We start from the raw sequence: 14,877 nt of genomic DNA on the forward strand, positions 1-14,877 counted from the left end.
AATTTGAAGCACCTAATTTGGAGTTCATATGACAAAGTTATGAATTTTACAAGTTTAGGGGTTAAAATTATACCCTAAGGACCTATTTTGAATTAAATAAAAGGTCCGAGGACCCAACTGCGAGAAACCAGGGACGGCGGGCGCAATTTCCAGAAAACAGGGGGGTTCTTTAAGAAAATGCGCGGGCGAAGGGGTATCGGGCGCTTACAGCCGTTGGATCTCAAACGGACGACCAGGATTAGATCCTGCGGGCGGGCGCGCGGGCGCGCGGCGGCGTGAGCGGCTGACAGGCGGGGCCGGGGGGGGGGGGGGGGGGCAGCGCGGGCGCGGGGCTGACAGGCCGGGCCCAGTTGGCAGCGCGAGCGCGGGCGACTGGCAGGCGGGGCCCAGTTGGCAGGGAGGCGGGGCGCGGGGGAAACGGCTCTGGGCCGTTGGATCTCAGGCGAACGGCTGAGGCTGGGTTCGGGCTATTTGAAACAGGGCCGTCCGATCTAAGATGGACGGCGGAGATGGGGCGGCTGGCTCCTATCTCCTTCCCCAGCCAGCTGAGGCGGCGGCGCCCGTCCCGCGGCGGAGAACTCGCCGGAGACGAGGGGCGCGGGGGCCCTGCGGGTCCCCGGGGCGACCTGAGTGGCCAGGAAGGTTTGGGAGGGCGCGGGGAACCTTTTGGTGGGGACTAGGTCGGGGCAGGGGCACCAGAGGGGGGCGGTTCGCGGTGGAGCGGCTCGACGGCGGCGCTAAACTACTCCGGCGAGGAATTAAACGCGATAGAGAGCAAGACAAAGGCCAATAGGGGCGGGAGAGGTCCCTTACCTCAAAGCGGCCTCCGGGGACTCCTCGGTGGCGACGGAGACGCGACGGCGGCCCGGGGCGACGGTGGCGGCTGCACGGAGGACGGCGGGTGAGCGCGGGCAGAGCGAAATAGGGAGGGGAAGGGGAAATTGGTGCGCGTTCCGGGTTGCGGACGTCGGGGCGAAGCTCACCGTGGCAATGGACACGGCGGAGCTCCAACGGCGGCCGGGAACCGAGCTCGGAACGGCGGGGTTTACGGCGGCGGCGCTCTGGCGTGCGCACAGCGAGGGAGAGGTGGAAGAGGGGGGCCGGTTGGTGCGCAAATGAGGGAGGGGGAGATGGCGAGCAAGGCTCGGGGCTCAAGTGGCCGAGGGCGAGGTGGGACGAGCCCCACGCGCGACGTGGGCGCGGAGACCGCGGCACGCACGGCGGCGGTTACGCGAAGACGGAGAAGCTGACAAGCCGGGCCCGCGGCGCAGAGAGAGAGAAGAAAGCGGGTGCGGGCGCGAGGAAAGCGGGGCTGACGGGCCGGGCCCACGGGCAGAGAGAGCGAGGGAGCGGGCGCACGCGCGGGGAAGCGGCAGCGCCGACAGGTGGGGCCGGGCGAGCAGAGAGAGCGGGAGGCGGGCGCGCGCAAGGCGGGCCGACTGGGCCGAAAGGTCGAGGGGGCAGGGAAAGCGGGCTTCTTTTCCTTTTTCTTTTATTTTGGTATTTGTTTTCTCTTTTCTTTTTATTTTCTCTATTTGATTCAAATTCAAATGAGCCACAAATTCAAATTAGACCTTTTGAGAATTATGCACCAAACAAAAGTGAGATCTAGGGTTCAACATGATGCAACAATTCATACTCCCTTGGAGTTTGAGCTAATAGACTATAATTATAAATAAGATAACCACTTTTCTCCTATAGAAATGAGAGAGAGGAGATTGGGGAAGGATGAGAAAAGGGAAGTAACACCTGAATTTGTGAATATGAGCAAAGAAATTTTATACCCCCAAATTCAGGGTGTTACAATATGTGTTGATATCACACATTGCTGACAAATTAACAATAATTACAGGAAGAAAGCAGAGCAACGAGTAAGAAATGCCAATGATGTGGCTAAGCTACTCTCTTTTTTTTGCATTGTGCAAAAAGGATAATCCACAATTTTTCTCTAACTTCTAGTTGGATAAGGAAGGAAATATTTTTGCAGTGCACCATATTTGGCTTCGCATTATTGGGAGATGAAACTATTGATACATTTAAGTGGGTTTTCAACGCCTTCAAAACATGCATGGGAGTCGAAGGGCCACGAGAAATGTTGACATGTATGATTGATAATAATGCAATTATTGTACATAACATACATTTTTGAATTTTTTTGCATTATTTTGAAATGTGACATAAAGTCATGCAATCCTACTACTAATTAAGCTTCGAGAGTGGGCGCCTGGCGATGCCATGCCCCCGCGTCGCCTCCCCTACGCGTCTGCCATGTGGACCCGCCTCGGTCTTCCCCTCCGGCCTCCGCGCAACCACAGCAATGGCCATGGTCTTCCCCTCCACGCAACCAGCAACCGCCATGCCCCTCGGTCTTCCCCTCCGTCCTCTGCGCAACCGCCATGGTCTTCCCCTCCGCGCAACCACAGCAACCGCCATGCCCCTACCTCGCACCATCCGCCATGCCTTCGCCTCGCAGGATCCGCCATGCCAGCGTCTCGGCTTCTCCTCCGTTCAGCCGCCCGACCCGCCGCCTTCCCCTCCGCAAAACAGCCATGTCCCCGCCTCGGCTAACCCTATGCGCAGATCCACAGCCGCCCGACCCGCCAGGACCTGCCTCTCCTTCCCCTCCGCGCTCAAACAACCAAGCCGAGCCGAGGAAATGCGCCCACAAATTTGGACGCTCCGCGCAGCCACACGAACTGCCATGCAACCACCTCGCACGATCCGTCATGCCCCCGCCTCGCACGATCCGCCGTGCCAGCGCCTCGGCTTCCCCTTCGTGCAACCGCCCGACCCGCCAGGACCCTGTCTCTCCTTCCCCTCCGCGCTCGGCTTGGCCCACAAATTTGGAAATGCACCCACAAATTTGGAAGCCACGGCAATGGCGCCCGATTTGGCTATGGCGTCGCTGATTTGGAAATCGCACAATCTACGTCGCCGATTTGGAAAGCACGATCTCGGTACCGCAATCACAACAACTATCCCCCAAATGTCGCGCCCACCCACGTCCAGGTGAGTCAGCGCTGGTCCTTCATTTTCATGTGTGTGCCAACATCTTCATGTTCAGTAGATTCTCAGTTTGGTTCTTCTCTTTTTGGTTCAGCTGACTTAGGAGGGTCCAAGCAGGAGCCTACTCCTCATTTGCCCCTGTTCAGAGGTATAAATTTCACTAGCTTCTCTAGCAGTTCATGATTATGCATAACCATGTTCTTGCCTGTTCGAACCTAGATATACAATTTTCTTATGTGCTAGCGGTTCCTGCTGGTACACTTTTTTTCCCCGAGTTGTTGCTAATCTGTGTTTATGTATTAGTTCATAGTGTGTTTAGTTCTGCTTTGCTTTCTTAACGATGTAGAAATACACTGGTGTTGTATTCTTTAACTTTTCATGTATCACTATTAGCCTGTTAGGTTGCAGACCATGGTATATTGTGGACTTGTAGGAAAAAACAACTTACATAAACCAACGTTTATGTAATATAACATCTAGCAACTTTTGTATAAAGCAGCCATTGGTTTAGCCAAACAAAAACGATATAATCAATCACAATTGCACTCGTGAAAAAAATATACACCAAAAATATTTCGCTCTGCTAAATTGCAAGGAATCAACTAGAGTGGCATGACCTTTCAGGCCAAGCACAAACCACAAACCTCCTATTCAATTTACTGCACAACAATAAAGTAATACTTTTGACCACATCACAACATAATAGTATCCAAAGTGTTTAGAAATTTAGTAAAAGCGATAAGCAGGTAGCTGATAACAAATGTGTGAATAAATCATGTTCTTCTGCTGGGCGAATAACAGAACTATAAGGACCTTGGGGCAAGGATAATACTTGTAACCAGCACATGTTGCTTCAATTAATTATGGAGTGAGAGACAAGTATATACTATGTTCAGCTATCAAGTTATCCACGCTAATATAAAGAATGGATTCATCTTACTAATTCCAATGCACCAGCCACCAAGCAACACATGTAGATAGCATTTTGCTCGAAGATTCTTGCCTTATTCTCTACTCTCTTTTTGACCTGCTCTTCCACAGCATATCCATCAGAGAAAAAGGCTCTGCATTGGTAAGAAAAAAATCACCCAATTGAGCCCAAAGATGACTCTAGCCTAGATGGTGGGATCGACATGCACACTTTCCATCCCAACTAATACACTAATCACTCGAAAACATTCTCCTTGCTTCTCCGGAGTACATTAAAGTGCCCGATTACAAAGTATGAATAATCCTAATAAAGGCAAGCTTACTTAGTTTAGGCAGACATACCACCACGACAGCCCTTGTTCAGCATGTCAAGGTAGAACTGGTACTTGCAAATCTGGGGTTCAGTTGAGAAGTGTTTGTACAAGTAAAATAAAAAAAACAGCAGCACATAAATTTATGTAATTATTGGAGGCGCAGATTTACAATGGTTTGTGTTCATTTGGATTTCAGATGTCGTCCTGGGTTCGATTAAATTGAATTTCTGCTTTAAAAAAACTTATTGGAACTAAGTTTAGCACAATCTGGTTATCCTAGATTCACCATTAAAAGTTAGATTTGATCTGGGGTTCCGTTGGGAAGTGTTTGTACAAGTAAAATAAAAAACAGCAGCAAATAAAATTTATGTAATTATTGGAGGCGCAGAATTACAGTGGTTTGTGTTCATTTGGATTTCAGATGTAGTTCGGGGTTTGATTAAATTGAAGTTCTGCTTTCAAAAAATATCTTATTGGAACTAAGTTTAGTACAATCTGGTTATCCTAGATTCACCATTAAAAGTTAGATTTGATCTGAGGTTCAGTTGGGAAGTGTTTGTACAAGTAAAATAAAACAACAACAGGAAATAAATTTATGTAATTATTGGAGGCGCAGATTTACAGTGGTTTGTGTTCATTTGGGTTTCAGATGTAGTTCTGGGTTCGATTAAATTGAAGTTCTGCTTTCAAAAAAAATCTTATTGGAACTAAGTTTAGTACAATCTGGTTATCCTAGATTCACCATTAAAAGTTAGATTTGATCTCGGATTCAGTTGGAAAGTGTTTGTACAAGTAAAATAAAAAAAACAGCAGCAAATAAATTTATGTAATTATTGGAGGCGCAGATTTATAATAATTTTGAGACAACAGTCAGGGTATAAACTGGTTTTGTGCACGCATCAAAATAAAAAACTGATAAGTTTGTTTTTACCTAGCAGACTTAACTTAGTCGATTATAGTTAGATCTCTTACACCGGTGGGTTTATGTAAGTAGTATTTTCCTACAAGTCCTACAAGGCTACAATATATTATGTATTCTAGAACCTAACCGGCTAATATAATGTTTTGAAAAAATAAGAAGCACATAAATTAAACTTTACACGATTGTGTAATACATACATGGAACAAAAACAGAAAATACTAACTTTACAAGTTTGTTAACTCTTGATACGAAAGGATAGTTTGCACGAGCTTGAAGCAACCAACCAAAAGAACAGAAGCAAACCAGCAGCTGATATCCCCTAAACAACAACATATGAGGCGAGGTTTCTGCGGCCGCCGGCCTGTGTTGTGGAGATGTGCGGTGGAGGCGAGATGGGGCAGGAGTGGGGCCGGCAGTGTGCAGAGGTGCGGTGGAGCTGTGTGCGGTGGAGCGGTGGAGCTGTGTGTACGAGCTGATGACGCTTCTCTCGTAGTGGACCAGCATGGCAGAGATTCTCTCTGCTTGTAGTGGGCCAGCATGACGAGAAAGGGCTCGCAGTGGGCCAGGATGACAGAGAAACGGAGGCGGGGGCATGGCCACGCCAGGCGCCCACACTCCATTCTTAATTAGTAGTAGGGAGTAGGGATAGGGATTTTGCCCAGCCTCTAAATTCAGCGGCATTGTTCCCAGCTTGTTGATATCAGTTGAGTTTCCTTGGCAAAACTTAATACAAGCAGTCTACTTAACACTTCCCAACTGTAGAAGCACATCTATAGTTTTTTACCTGTACAATCACATCTAAAATGCACCAGTTTTTACGTGTAGTTCCAATAAGATTTTTTGCTAAACCAATGTTTTTGTTAAATTAAACAGTAGAGGCCGCCATTGGTTCAGCCAAACAGAAAGTGTCCTCGCGTCTGTAGATTTTAACAGTATAAACACCCGGTGACTGCAGGCAGCCATTAGTTCCAGATTTTACCTTTTAGAATGCCAAGTACTCGATGAAGTGCAACAACAACATCCAATCCTGTCTTGCCCTTTGTGCCCAGAATGTGGCATCACAGGAATACTTGTAACCTTTTTTATGGAACCATTTTGGCCAGCCTCTAAATTCAGCGGCAGTGTTCCCAGCTTGTTGATATCAATTGAGTTTCCTTGGCAAAACTTAATGGAAGCAGTCTACTTTACAATTCCCAACTGTAGAAGCACATCTACAGTTTTTTACTTGTACAGTCACATCTAAAATGCACCAGTTTTTTACGTGTAGTACCAATAAGATACATTGTTTAGTGACTTACACTTAATAGTAGGGATTAAGTTATCCACGCTAATACAAAGTATGGACTCATCTTACTAATTCCAATGCACCAGCCACCAAGCAAAACAGGTATATAGCACATCTACAGTTTGGAAGTGATTTGTTTCCATTTTTTTAATTCTGGGTGTCTCTAATGATGAATCTAGGATAACCAGATATCTTGTGGTATCTTGTGGTATCTTGTGTTATTTGTGAAAAGCTACTTAATCCTTCTCATAATTTTATTGTTGTTTTAATGGTGCTATGATCAATATATTGTCGATAAAAGATCAATGGCACCATCTACAATTTACCATAATAGGGCTACTTAATCCTTCTCATAATTTTATTGTTGTTTTAATGGTGCTTTGATCAATATATTGTCGATAAAAGATCAATGGCACCATCTACACTTTACCAAAATAGGACGGTTGCTGCCGTATCTCCCTTTCCACCAGAATCTCTGTAAGCACCATCTAAACTTGCCCATTCTCAACTAGCAGATTTCCTTATGTGAAAACGAAGAACCAACATAAACGAATCTAATGGAGCATAATGCTGATCGCACACCATTAATAGACATCTCAAACACAAGCGTTACAGGTAAAAGTTTGTTCACACATGTCAATTAATGATTGAAACTTAATAAGTATGTGTTCATTAATACAAAAGGTTGAATTGTAGGTGATCAAATAGGATCAAACTCGCTTGGACCAATAGACGATGCTAATGAACGTAAGAGGCAAAGGGATAGAGAAAGATATGCCACGATGTCCATTGAACAAAAGAATGAGAAAAATAGGAAGCGCCGTGAAGCACGTCAACGAAACAAAGGACTACCCCTAAAGTCTGAGTCATCTAGAGGTTCGTATTTAACTGTAGCACCATTGATCTCACAAATTTTGCCTTTTGTACCACTGTTTATTTGGCTAATGCTAGGATGATTATGGTAGGTCCTATTAAAAACACTCCATTGGCTGGTAATTCTATCGAACGAAAGAGGCAAAGGGATAGAGAAAGGCGTGCAACAATGTCGGTTGAACAAAGGAATGAGTACAATAACAAGCGTCGTCAAATGCGTCAACGAAATAAGGGACAAAATGTGATGCCCGATGTTTCAGGAGGTGATGAAACCCGTCAAATTTAAATTAAATATGTATGTTCATAGACCTACTATTGTAAAGTAATTGTATTCATATTTCGTAGATGGCGACAAAAAAGAAAATGTGGATCCAGATGATGATAGCGACTGGCTGCATCGGAACGAGACATTCCAGTCAAACGACTATGTCGCAACGACAGACCTTCTGCCACCAGGTTCATGACTGTTCACTTTACTAAAATAAGGCAAAATACAACAGGTTTCGTGCAATTGAACCTATACATGCCATATTCTAGGCAGTGTGCATGAATCTGTTGGTGTCATTGGGGAACCGAGTATCGGCGTTAGGGAGTATAGGCTTGAACGCCTTAGGTTGTATAATCAGACACCAAAGCGAAAAGAGGCAAAGATAGAGTACATGAGAAAACGTAGAGTGCTACAGGCTGACACTCTGAATGTTGCGTCCATCGCCATGGAGGACCCAACATATACCCCTGAGGTTGTGCACCCTGCAACGGAACCTTCAACAGTTACCACCTGCGACTGGGTTATCCCTGAATTCATTAGGACACCTTTCCTACCAGCTCAAACACAGACCGAGGATGTCGGTTCATTCGATATGTCTACTGAAGCAATAAGACATAAACATCATGTGCCGCGTGGGGAAAGACAAGCTATCTTAGCCCGTCGAAACAAACAATTTCAAGCATCCATTGCAAGGAACGTGACTACTTTGAATGGGGATACTATCGGTGACGCCAACAACAATGGTAATTACTATCCAATCTTAAATGGATCTTGCACGACGACGATACCATATAGTCAGACTAATCGTGTGTTTCCATCAGCACAATGTAGCGTTCCATGCCAAGCCGCTACCTTGCCAACAAATGGAAGTGAAGGCATAACCGAACAAGGAAATGAGGTGGAGCATACACAAGAGAAGCCAACGGTCATTTCCAATGGTAATTGTAAAAAATCTTTAATTAGATTACATATTTTCCCCACCCTTAATGCCTTTGTCTTTTACGTGGCTCGTATTTTCACGATCCAGATGATGATGATGATGATGAGGCTGTCATATTCGAAGAAGATGATGACAACGACGAGGGATACATATTCGCTGGCCAATGTACTTATGTCAATTTTTATTATGATTATGATACCAAGGCTTATATAAATACACATGTCTTAGTCGTTGTTTTCCAAAAAATATCAGACGAGGAGACTGACGAGGACATCGAAATCGATGGTACTCAGGATGAATCTACTGGCACTGATGTGCCTGACCCGTACGACAAGGTATACAGTAACCTCCCTGAAGAAACACATATGCTGAAGCCTGTTCCTGACTGCGGTTATTGCACTGCGAAGAAGTTTGAGTACGAGCCACCTGGGTTTTGCTGTCGTGGTGGGAAGGTTGAGCTAGCACCACTCGATACCCCTCCCCAGCTCAGGAGGTTGTGGGATAGTGCAGACTCTGATGCTAAGCACTTTCGTGATAACATTAGGTTTTTTAATGGCCATTTCTCTTTCACTTCCCTATACTGTTGCCTCGATAGTATGACAACTAATGTGCGAGATTCTGGTATATACACGTTCCGGGCACAAGGCATGATGTACCACAATATCAAGTCATTCGGTAAGGAAGGTGGGTCGGAGCATAAACATCTAGAGCTTTACTTTTACGATGACGATCCCAGTCTCGAGCATCGGTACCGTAAGTGTCGTGAAGAACAGCTTCAGAAAGACAAAGATGTTATTAAACAGATAGTTGGCATACTCCATGGAAACCCGTACTCCGAGCACCTTAGGAGCATGGGCCATGTTGAGAACCTTGATGACTATCATATCGCATTGAACCTTGACCAGACTTTGAACCAGAAGACATATAACACGCCTCTCACTTCGGAGGTGGCCGCTGTATGGATCGAGGGGAGCGAACGGCGAGGCCAGTTCAGCAAGAGTGTTATGTTACATGGGAAGGATAGGTCAAGCCACGGCATCCGCTCATACCATGGATGCTACGATGCACTATCGTATCCACTGTTCTTCCCTAAAGGTGAACTTGGATGGCATGCAAATATCCCAAAGGTTGGTGTATCCATGGATGAAGTGGATGCATACCGTGCGACACATAGGGCAAATAATTCAAACGATGAAGATGCAGGTTAGTTGTTTCTTTGTACTTTGCGATTTTTGCACATTATTAACTATTCTTTCAACATCACTCACTTTTCAATCCTTGCGTATGCAGAATCTCCTACCCATTTATGTGTGTCCGTACGTGACTACTACTGCTACAAATTCCAGATTCGTCCCGGGGTATTTAATCCAATACTTCATGGAAAGCGGCTTTTCCAGCAGTTCGCTGTCGACACGTACATCAAGATTGAGAGCTCTCGTTTAGATTTCATACGTAAGAATCAGGATCGTTTAAGGGCAGACCTATACCAGGGCTTGGTGGATAGCATGTTAGATGGAGATATCAGAGCAGAAAAGGTTGGGAAGCGAACTGTGCTGTCTACGTCATTTATTGGTGGTCCTCGTGACATGAAACGTCGGTATATGGATGCTATGGCTCTGGTGCGGAAGTTTGGTAAACCGGACATCTTTCTTACCATGACATGTAACCCCAACTGGGATGAGATAAGGAGAGAGCTTCTCCCTGGGCAAACACCACAAGATCGTCCCGATCTTGTAGTGCGTGTCTTTCATGCGAAGCTACAGGAGTTAAAGCATAGGCTGACTAAACAGGATATTCTCGGTAAGGTCCGGGCCTACGTCTATGTCGTGGAGTTTCAAAAGCGGGGTTTGCCACATGCCCATTTTCTACTCATCATGCAGAGGAAGTACAAGCTAACGTGCCCTGAGCAGTATGACCTTTTGATCTCAGCCGAGATCCCACACAACAAGTACCCTGAACTACGAAAGATGGTTATCAAGTATATGATGCATGGCCCGTGTGGGTCGTTAAACCCTAACTGCCCATGCACTAAGGGCCATGTATCGTGCAAGAATCATTACCCCCGGCCTTTCAGTGACACAACCTTGCAAGGGAAGGACTCATACCCGATTTACAGACGTCGTGATGATGGGCGTAAGGAAAAGGTTCGAGGGTGCGAATTGGACAATAGATGGGTTGTCCCTTACAACCCTTACCTCCTTCGTCTCTTCAACTGTCACATCAATGTTGAGGCGTGCGGGAGCATCAAGGCTGTTAAATACCTTTTCAAGTACATATACAAAGGCCATGATCGTGCGTCTGTTGTTATGAGAGATGCGAGCAAGGCAGATGATGATGTAGATGAGATCAAGCAGTACAGAGATGCAAGGTGGGTGACTCCTCCAGAAGCGTTATGGAGGATATACGGCTTTGAGCTTAGTCAGAACTCTCCACCTGTGATGCAATTGCAACTCCATCTTCCAAACATGCACATGGTGGCGTTTCACGAACGACAAATGGTCGAGCGAGTCGTCAACCGTCCAGGTGCTGATAGGTCAATGCTCACGGCATATTTTGAAGCGAATAGGCTACATGAGGGGGCTCGTGGCATCCTATATCGTGACTTCCCTGAGTGGTACACTTGGCAAAGTGGTAAGGGCAAAGTATGGCAACGGAGGAAGCGTGATACGGGTGGACAAGTCGGTAGAATAGTCTCTGCTCATCCCGCTGAGGGGGAGCGCTACTATCTCCGTGTTCTCCTAAACCATGTGACTTGTGCCACCTCCTATGTGGATCTAAGGACAGTAGATGGTGTCCCGCTACCAACTTTTCGTGAGGCAGCAGAGAGAAGGGGACTGCTTGAGTCGGACAACACACTGGATGACTGTCTCACTGAACGTGCTCTTTTCCAGATGCCATCGGCGCTGCGACGACTTTTTGCCACAATACTGGTGTACTGTGAGCCAAGCGACGTGGCGGTACTCTGGCAGAATCACCTAGATGTTATGTCAGAGGACTATCAACACAGGAGTCAGGGTAAAACTCATGTTGAGCAGATGGTATTGATTGACATTAGGAACATGCTGCAGTCAATGGGAAAGGACATAAAGACATTCCCTCTTCCTCCTATCATCGACGCATATGACGATGCTATTGGTACTGCTAGGGAGGTCTACGAGGAGGAAAGTATCGAACCAGCAGTGGGAGATGTGGCTCTCAAAGACTCTCTTAACGAGGAACAGAGGGTCGCCTATGATAAGATTCTATCTGCCGTGGACACTGATAAGGGCGGATTGTTCTTTGTGGATGGACCTGGTGGCACCGGGAAGACTTATCTATATAGAGTGCTGCTCGCGACGCTACGCAGCCAGGGCAAGATTGCAGTGGCAACAGCTACATCTGGCGTTGCGGCTTCCATAATGCCTGGAGGAAGAACCGCCCATTCACGCTTCAAAATACCTCTCACTATTGACGATGGCGCTGTATGTAGCTTCACGAAGCAGAGTGGAACCGCAGAGTTGCTACGGAAAGCATCTCTCATTATCTGGGACGAGGCTTCTATGACCAAGAGACAAGCCGTTGAGGCACTGGACAATAGCATGCGCGATATAATGGGTCGGCCCGAACTACCATTCGGTGGTAAAACCATTGTCTTCGGTGGGGATTTCAGACAAGTCTTGCCTGTTGTTCGTAAAGGGTCAAGGGCTCAAGTGGTCGCTTCTTCGCTACGGATGTCTTACCTATGGGAGTCCATGTCCCACTTAAAGCTTGTTAGCAATATGAGGGCAAAAAATGACCCTTGGTTTGCGGAGTATTTGCTGCGCGTAGGCGGTGGAACTGAGGACACAAATAGTGACGGCGACATCTGTCTTCCTGACGAGGTATGTGTGCCTTATAGTGGGAGTGACAACGATCTTGACAACCTAATAGACTTCGTTTTCCCAAATCTCAACGAAAATATGTCTGATTCGACCTACATCACTTCAAGGGCGATACTGTCAACGCGGAACGACTGGGTGGATATGATAAATGCTAAGATGATCGATCGTTTTCAAGGGGAGCATATGTTGTACCATAGTTTCGATAGCGCCATGGATGATCCTCATAACTACTACCCTCCTGAGTTCCTAAACACACTGACGCCTAATGGGCTGCCACCACATGTTTTGAAGCTCAAGATTGGATGCCCTATTATATTGCTTCGGAATATAGACCCTGCGAATGGACTTTGCAATGGCACCAGACTGGTCATTCGTGGTTTCCAAAGAAATAGCATTGACGCAGAAATTGTACTGGGTCAGCACGCTGGAAAACGGATTTTCTTGCCGCGTATACCTCTGTGTCCCTCCGATGAAGAGATGTTCCCTTTCCAGTTCAAAAGAAAGCAGTTTCCTGTACGGCTTAGCTTTGCAATGACTGTTAACAAAGCACAGGGTCAGACTATTCCCAATGTTGGTGTGTACTTGCCCGAACCAGTGTTCTCTCATGGCCAACTATATGTTGCTCTATCTAGAGCGATAGCCCGATCGAACATAAAGATCCTTGCCATCCCAACCGTCGATGGGAAGAAGAGGTCGAGGAAGGGTCTAAGAAAGAACCCTACAGTAGATTGTGGGACATGCACCAAAAACATCGTATACAAGGAGGTCCTAACAAACTAGACCCACGGTATGTTTGTCAAAACTGAATTGTTTGTTAACCACGTAAAATCTCATGGAGTAAATTTCTGTAAGCATGATCATTCATTGTTTGGTACTTGGATGATTGGGTCCTAACGCTTTTCATATTTGTTGATTGTTGCTTCAGCTTCAACATATCTAAAGATGAATCCTCTAAAACCGTCGATGGGAGCAGAGAAGCAGATGTACGGTCAGCCAAGGTTTCTAATCACCTTCAGTTCATGCTTGTTATTTGGCATGCCTGAACAACATTTACAGTATCTTATTTTTTTTTCATATGCATTTGTCATTCATAATATATGGTCTCATATGAAACATATGAATATGCCTAGCTTTATGTCCCTTATAGTCTTCAAAATACTATAAATTCTTACAGTGTAATAGATTTCCATTTTTGTATCGCTATTACTGCTTATATATGAAATAGAGTGCATTTCTATGTTTACACCACATGCAGCCCGTTTGGGGTTTTATAACTAGAACTTAATGTTTTCATCTCTGGTGAAGCTATAAATAAAACCTCGGAGTGTAACTCCATTGCATTTTGTTAAGTGGCAGTAGCATTATCTGCATTTTCCTTTTCTGTGTGTCTGCCCCAATATAATTTGAAATTTGTCACTACTTTGCTTTTCATGATTGTTAGTATAGTATTCATTGTTAGTATAGTATTCTAAAAAAGTAGTTTGTTACAATAATGGAAATCCAATAACATGATTATAACATACACACCAGATTGTGCAAGTCGAAAGGAAATGTTAAAAGCTCATCATATTGTCCTAATAAAGGCAGTACATGATCATGAAGTCAAGTTCGCAATGTTCTTGTAATTTGGTCTTGAAGACCCAGCACTACTATTTATCACATGGAAGGCCCCAGTTGTTCATTCCTTTATTTGACCAGAAATCGATATAATTAATTTCTATTGCATTATGAATTCAAACAGTTTTTAGAGTTAAAACATTAATACCCTTAGATATTGTAATTCTTGTGGAGCTTACTCTCCCAATCTAAAGTGAATTTTGAAGAGTTAATCATTACATGTCTTGTGGAAATGTGAAATACCACTGTGGGTTGCACCTTCTCACGTAGAAGGAAACCATGGCCCCAATTACCCAGGTGGCATGGGCATGACGATATGCTTCTATGCTAATTATTAAAGATTGTTAGGGCTGGCCTATATAGAAGGCTGTAGTCCCATTGATTTCTTTTAACAAGAAACATACCTAAAGTTTCCCCCATTCAAGGGATCTGTGATCAGAGCCTCTTCCTTGGCTTATGGCTTTATGCCTTTATCAAGTTCAGCTGAGTTAAGTGGCATCTAACTTACCTTGAGCCTCTGTTCATATTAAAAAGCTGTACAAACTGCATTTTGATTAAAAACCAGACATCTCATAGATATAAAGAGCAACTTTAAATTTGCAGCTTGCTCTTTGTCATCTGCTTTCAAGTCGGACGACTTGCTGGTCGTTCTGGCTGACCAACTTGGGCAATTAATCGTGATTGGGTCCAAATCAACTTGGACGATTAATCACAATTAATCGGACGACTTGAAAACAGATTCTTGAATACAGAGGATAATGTCATCTGCATACTGCAGGATGGCCACTCCATAATCAATATATTATGGCACTAAACCTTCAAACAACTTTTCTTCTGGGCTAAACACTTGGAATAACATTGT

At 45.3% G+C, this 14,877-nt stretch overlaps 2 protein-coding genes across 4 annotated transcripts; both read left to right on the top strand.

The window, feature by feature from the left end:
* The first annotated feature begins 2,218 nt into the window (after positions 1-2,218).
* On the top strand, positions 2,219-9,839 carry LOC109942502 (uncharacterized). 3 transcript variants are annotated; one of them, XM_020544564.2, is made up of 10 exons: positions 2,219-3,009; positions 3,101-3,154; positions 6,973-7,072; positions 7,154-7,333; positions 7,423-7,593; positions 7,676-7,786; positions 7,868-8,341; positions 8,420-8,536; positions 8,626-8,703; positions 8,791-9,839. In XM_020544564.2, the coding sequence occupies exons 3-10, from the start codon at positions 7,015-7,017 to the stop codon at positions 9,744-9,746; spliced, it is 2,145 nt and encodes a 714-aa protein (XP_020400153.2). In that variant the 5' UTR covers positions 2,219-3,009; positions 3,101-3,154; positions 6,973-7,014; the 3' UTR covers positions 9,747-9,839. The 3 variants fall into 3 exon arrangements, with proteins under 3 accessions (XP_020400153.2, XP_035818410.1, XP_035818411.1); XM_035962517.1 differs by having other exon boundaries at positions 8,626-9,839; XM_035962518.1 differs by lacking the exon at positions 6,973-7,072 and having other exon boundaries at positions 8,626-9,839.
* On the top strand, positions 9,747-11,517 carry LOC118473437 (uncharacterized; the record flags this gene model as incomplete). The annotated part of the gene is made up of 2 exons (XM_035962819.1): positions 9,747-10,777; positions 11,430-11,517. Coding segments are annotated over 2 exons (1,119 nt in total), but the record flags the coding sequence as incomplete, so codon positions are not given.
* Positions 11,518-14,877: the final 3,360 nt, after the last annotated feature.

Source organism: Zea mays, chromosome 9, assembly GCF_902167145.1.
Source record: "Zea mays cultivar B73 chromosome 9, Zm-B73-REFERENCE-NAM-5.0, whole genome shotgun sequence".
NCBI classification, from domain to species: Eukaryota; Viridiplantae; Streptophyta; class Magnoliopsida; order Poales; family Poaceae; genus Zea; species Zea mays.